Source organism: Hippoglossus stenolepis, chromosome 15 (assembly GCF_022539355.2).
Source record: "Hippoglossus stenolepis isolate QCI-W04-F060 chromosome 15, HSTE1.2, whole genome shotgun sequence".
NCBI lineage: Eukaryota > Metazoa > Chordata > Actinopteri > Pleuronectiformes > Pleuronectidae > Hippoglossus > Hippoglossus stenolepis.
In genome coordinates, this window is record NC_061497.1 from 3,941,460 (window position 1) to 3,947,816 (window position 6,357).

The following is a 6,357-nucleotide window of genomic DNA, read 5'->3' on the forward strand; positions in this document are numbered from 1 at the left end:
TTTGGTAGATTATTGTTTCCAATTTTTGTAAATAAACGTCGTCTTTTTGTTAAAACAAAGTACTCAGTAGGCATTCTTATTTAATATTTTCTGTTTGTGGCCGTAACAGTAGCTACTGTCACTGCTGGGTATGATGTGTTTGACAGGGTCTGGTCTCTGTTTGTGTGATAAGATGGACAACAGGGGATAATCAAACTATGTAGCCTATATTGTCATGCTACATGTGGAGTACAAGTTGTGAACATCCAGTCTGCATAGTTCCATTCTAGCTAGCCATGCACCTTTTGTAGAGACATTGTTCAAACTGATTTGAACATGCCGTTTGTTGATATTCAAATAAACATAGTACATTCATGAATTACTGGTGAGAAATATTAGAGCAGTGGATTCTTCTAAAACAACGAATCCCCTTTTAAACTCGCATAAACAGTGCATAAGTTAAAGATTGTATGGAAGGAGCTGCGGTGGCAAATGATATGTGTTGGCATGAAGGTTTGAGCTCAGTATATCCAGATGAGGTTATACAGGTCACTGTGTGCACCTGCATGACTGTGGCTGGATAAAGGCACACGGCTGATGAATGGGGCAGTAATGGTGAAGCATGAATAAAGCAGCTGATGACAGTGTCAGTTTATATAAGTGTGACCTCTGTGCCCTGCCTGAAATAACACAATACCCAATCACATGGGAAAACATATAAAAACTCCACCTAACTGTGCAGCAGATTAACACATGGCTGCTGCTGCTGCATGGCTAATGATTTTCTATAGGTTGAACAATAAGATCACTGATGTCTTCTCACGTTGGATAATGCCGTTCATTGTATTGTTAGTGTGGCTATGAAGGGATCACCTTGACATCAGGTGAACCAGTGGAACAATCTTACAGTTGTTAACACGAGACTTTAATATGACATGAGCCTGTCTGTAGTTTGCTGTTAAACTCTCTTTGCTATTGAACTGTCAGTGTCCCTCATTAACACTAGTCTTGCAGAAAAGCAATCAATGTGCTCAGCTGGCAGGTCTATTAGCTGGATTTATTAGCATTAGCTCCATGCAAGGAGAATATGTCTGTAATCATGGAGGTCCTAATCAGCAGCATGAGATAGAGCCCCAGCGCCTACACGATCAATATCCATTCACAGCCGGGGAGCAGGGCCCAGATGTTTCACAGTGAGATCACCTTCAGATTACTATCACGCTGGGAAGCGGGAATGTGTGGTGTTTTGCTGGATTTGCTTTATACTGCTGTGAAAGTGCACTGGTTTGAGGCTGGTTGATAAAACTGCCTTAGAGAGACAATTATTTATTGGGGGTGTGCTCACTATCACCCCTCTGGCTAATCCAGAGGTTGAGGCTGATCTACTGATGAATGGAAATGCTGAGAAGAGCAGATGTGTGGAAACGTTCCCTCTGGAGAAATAAAATGTTTCTCAGTTTTGTTTAGTAACTGATCAAAACTGATCAAAAGTAACTGATCAAAACATTGGAGTCAGAGGTTTTCTCTCAAGCCACATATGTCCATTTCTGAATATCTGACATCAAATCGAAAAAATAATTATTTATTATGTGTTTCAATTACATTTTATATGTCTATCTAACTTTATTACATATGTTAAATTTAAAGGGTCACATTTTATTATTATCTATCATATTGGGTTAGTGTGAATAAATCAAATAACTTGAGAGTGATTTAATTAAATAAAGTTTTTATTTTTTGTGTAATTCATAAAGCAATGTTTGCAAAGGAATATTCATCACTGCAGTCATATATTAATGACACTATCTACAGCGCGTTTACATTTATATCTATGGTCTGATGCCTCAAGATATTAATGCCTCCATTTTCTTGTTTAAAGATTCTTTGTTTTTTTTCCTGATGAAAGATTTTGGTCCAGGATGTAAAACATGGACACACTGGGAACTAGAAGTAGTGGACCAGCTTCTGCTTTCTTTGGTTTTATTTCCACTAATAATTCCCTTTGCTGCCTTTATAATATTGAAAAAGATGCATCAAAGATTTTTTCCTTATGTTATTTGTTTTATTTTGTTCACTTGTATATGTCTTTGAATTCCAGTTCTCTGATACTGGCCGTTAACGTCTAACTAAATCGACATCCCCCCATTACAAAAGCAATTATAGTTGCTCTCTGTCTCCCTGAACAAAAAGCTATTATGTTATAGGACCCCCCCCCTCCGACACCGCTTTCCAATAAATGTGATGGGGAGATAATGAGCCCCACACAGGCCATCTAGCACAGGCAAACATGTGTCTATGTGTGTGAGTATTATGTGCATATTCATTGTAATTTTTTCCTTCTGGAATTTTATTTCATTGTTGAAGCTTCTTTGGTGTTTTTGAATCACTATTCCCTCCCCGCTGATCCAAGTACAGCATGAGCACTTTGATTCTTCTACAACAACAATGTCCAAAGCACCAGAAAGCTCAGGCTGAATGTTGGATGTTACATCGCTTCAAATGTGATTATGTTCTTCCAAGAGGTTGCAGGTTGCGCAGTTGAAAAGAGCACACTGCTGCCCCCCACAGTGCATCCTAGTAACTACACCTTCCTCAAACTGTCAGATATTTTTATAATTCAATGTCTAAGTGAGAGCAGACTGCAGACAACTCAAAATCAGTGGCTTTTGATAGGGACGTCCTGTTTGCATACACAGTGAAGGACATGTACTCAGTGGTGAATCCAGGATTTCTCTATATCAGGGGCCACAATTAACACAGAGGGTCTAAGTAATTGCAGATTCAATTACTTTTTTAAAATAACTTCTTAAAACCCATTTTTCCAGACTTGCTTTTATATGATGCCGTCTTTATTTCACCCGTTTATGATTCATTGCTTTTATTTTTTTTATTTGTATTTATTTGCTTTTTATTTAATGTTGTCTTCTTTTTATTGTTCCTATACGTTTTGTTTGTAAACACTGCTTTTATGTGATTCTTTTTGTTTATTGCTTTTATTTATGAATTGTTTTTAATCAATGTGACTTTGTAAACCCTGTTTATAAAGGTGCTATGTAAATTTGTTATTATTATCGTTGTTGTTGGTGTTGTTGTTCGTCCTTGTTCAAGCACATTGTGTACTTCAAAAAAGCTTTGAAAATAACAATTATTTACAAATTGTCATTGTAGTGGCGAAAACTCCTGAAGTTGTTTCCTAAAGAGTTTTCCCTTTAACCCCTATTTCAAAGTCCTATTGTTTATACCACATAGAGAGTTCGGGTGCAGTGTGTCAGACTCGCAGCCTTGTTTCCAAGAAGAGATCCAGAGAGAGCGCATTGTTTACTGCTGCTTAGAATTTATTGCAAAATAAACATAATACGAAAATCAGATGCAGTTGTTTCAGTTTTTCACTGTCGCGTTGCCGATTCGCCAGCTGACACTTTCACAGCGCTGAGGCTGAGGTCAAAGACGGTATGTGCTGTCACCCGCTTTCTCTCTCCCACCATGCACCATGCCCACCAACTTACAGGGGCGCCCTCCTCAACTGTGGGGCTGTGTACTTGCTACTAATTGCAAACACAAATAGAGAAAAAAATTGTATATTACATACATAGTATATAGTAATAAACTTAAATGCGGCTCCTACAGTCATATTTATTGTTAGTAAGTGACTAGCCTTTTTTTTTTAAAGAAGACCACTGACAGGACAGGGACAATTGAGAGGCCTATCATATTTCAGCAGGGGCCAGTGCCCCTCTGACCCCGCCTGTGTATCCGCCCCTGCAGGCACTAACATATATGTGCAGCCTGATATATGTTTGTGACCCTCACCTTGAACGTTAAGCTGTGCAGTCTTGTCTCCATAGTCCCCCTGCACGGCGCAGATGACCGGCCCAGCGTCCCTGCGGCTGACGTTGTGGATGGTGAACTCCACACAGCTGGAGTTACCTACAGAGCAGAATCCGGCAGAGAACTGTCGTGAGGATGAGGTCACGTTGCTGTCTACAGGGACAGTGAGGACCAACAACCCTCCGACGTCCCAGGTCATGATCTGCCAGTTTCCCTCCACGGTGGCGCGGAACTGCACATCCGAGCCCTGCAGCACTGCTGGGTTCAGAGGCTGCAGCTGGAACTGTCGGGACACCACTGAACATACAGAGATGAAATGTAAAGCATGACAGCCATGATGTATTGACAGAAGAAACAGACTGATTCATTCCTTGGTTCTTGTCATGACAGCACACACCTCCATACTTCCTGTTTAGTGCATCTTTGTTTTCCTCTTGAGATGTGCAACAGTTGAGACTTGATGCACATTTTGCTTGACTGAACATTGAGCTGTTTTCAGCTGTGTTGTTATGTCTGATTCTGTTTAATTATAGTTTTTTGAGCTGGCCTAGATTTTCTATTCATTCATTTCTATTCATTTTATTTGCAAAAATGCCAACGTTATATAATGAATATTATAAAGGTTTGCTGGTGAGTATTACATGTAGGCTAATATTAGGTCTCACAACAAACAAAATGTCTGCTGTAATCTGTTATTTTTCTATTTTTGTTAGTTTTATAACATAATCTATTTTTATGCTCTGTCCTCTCGTCAGTGAGTGATAGGCAGCCCATTTGAGGTGTTGGTGTCACTGCTGATGTGAAGCAATAACATCAGTAAATCATGCACTGGAATGCAATTGGAGAGTAAAGCTCTTGAGTCAGGGCACTGGGTATGACCAACACGTTGTGGAAACACATAACTTGAGACATTTGCTCAAGGTACGTCAATATCACAAAGGGCATTGGTTTTGGTTTGTTGGTTTTTGACAAGACTGAAACTCAAACACAACATCCATCCCTCACATGTCGACTGTTTAAATCTGAGGTAGAGATTGTGTGTGATTTTCTCACTATTGTTGTTTCTGAGTGAGAGCGAGCAGAATGAAAACAGTCTGGAATGAAAGGAGTGCTTACATTTAGATTAGAACAACTGATTGTACAGTTTGGTTTGTTCAGCTCTTTTTTTCTTCAAAACAGCATCTAGGACTAATGATTAGTAATGATCATGAAAGAAAAAAATCTGTCTGACCTAGTGCGGTGGAAAGAAAGTTTGAATTCAAGTTTTCGTCCTGATGATGAAGAGCGTAACCTCACAGGTCAGACTTGATTTAATACAAATATTGCATTTCAAAATCATTTCACGTGTCAGATAAAGATCAGCTGATAAAAAAGTGGGAACAAGAACCTCTTGTACTTGAATTACCTTTCCTTTCACGTCATTTCCCTACAGGGAACCTAATTTAATCCTCACACCATTCATCTCCCAGGGCTTTTAAAATTGTGATCATTAAATTAATCCGTTTAAAAATGTAGTATTAAATACAAAGATTTAATTGACATGAACAGCAAAAAAGAAACTGCTCAGTAAATGTTTGGACAACTAATGAATACATTGCTGGACAAACATTACTCTCCTTCGCTGTTGACCTTATCAGGCAGATTGTTATTTGAAGAATAAATTCTGACCTCCAGTGGTGCACAGGAATAAGCAGATGTGGAGGAGCATGGGCTGTGATTCCCAGGAGAAGGTCATGCTTGTGCTGTCCTGTTGATGACAAGAGAGACGGCTGATAGAATATGCAACAAATCTACTTTCGTCCAAAATGTCCTGAAAAAAAGAAAAATCGAATTTAAATGAAAAGTGGGAGATGGATAATGAGTGGCTGTATAGATGTAGGCTGTGATGTCCCCTCTCCCTCTACTAATTGAAATAACTAAATGAAAACTTTTAGTTTGAGGTTTTTGTCAATAGTTTTGGCCGAGCACATTTTAAAATATAATGTTTTGTTGTCAAATGAGTCGACTCTTAGCTAAATATGACTGTGTCGCCTTTAGCACTCGGCCGAAGTGTGTTGGGCCCAAATACATCCCAGGCTTTTCAGGGTGGTTTCGTTCATTCCAGGACATGAGCAACGGGGGGATTATTATTGGCAAGTGGCAGGTAAATTGTGAAGTTTTCAATGGTAAGCATATGGTTTTAATCTGCTGTAGTTGCAGAGATCTCACTGCAAAGATTGATGTAAATGCACTGAACTATATGGTGAAATTATGTCAAATCTATGTCTTTATTTATTTGTACTAATATCGTAATATATACATAGCATGTTTCTAAACATAGTTACTAAGTAATTCACAAGTAAAAACAATGCAGGTAAAAATGAATACATAAAAACAAATAAAATCTCAGTTATAAACGAAAAACACTACATGTGTGACAGAAATTTAAGCATGACCTCCTGATACAATGATAATACAACTTGAATAAGGTAAAGTCAGGGGATGTGGTACATTTCCAGTCAATAAACAATGACAATTAATTACTAAGATCTAAGAAATATTCGTAACATT

The 6,357-nt window shown here is 38.6% G+C and overlaps 1 protein-coding gene across 1 annotated transcript in view; it reads right to left on the reverse strand.

Moving 5' to 3' along the window:
* Positions 1–5,542, reverse strand: part of igsf5a (immunoglobulin superfamily, member 5a) — a 10,799-nt gene extending 5,257 nt beyond the window's left edge. The window contains exons 1-2 of the mRNA XM_035179168.2: positions 5,476–5,542; positions 3,790–4,104 (exon numbers count right to left, since the gene is read on the reverse strand). Coding sequence (XP_035035059.2) covers positions 3,790–4,104; positions 5,476–5,542 — 382 coding nt within the window. The remainder of the gene's footprint in view (positions 1–3,789; positions 4,105–5,475) is intronic.
* Between the last annotated feature and the right edge of the window lie 815 nt (positions 5,543–6,357).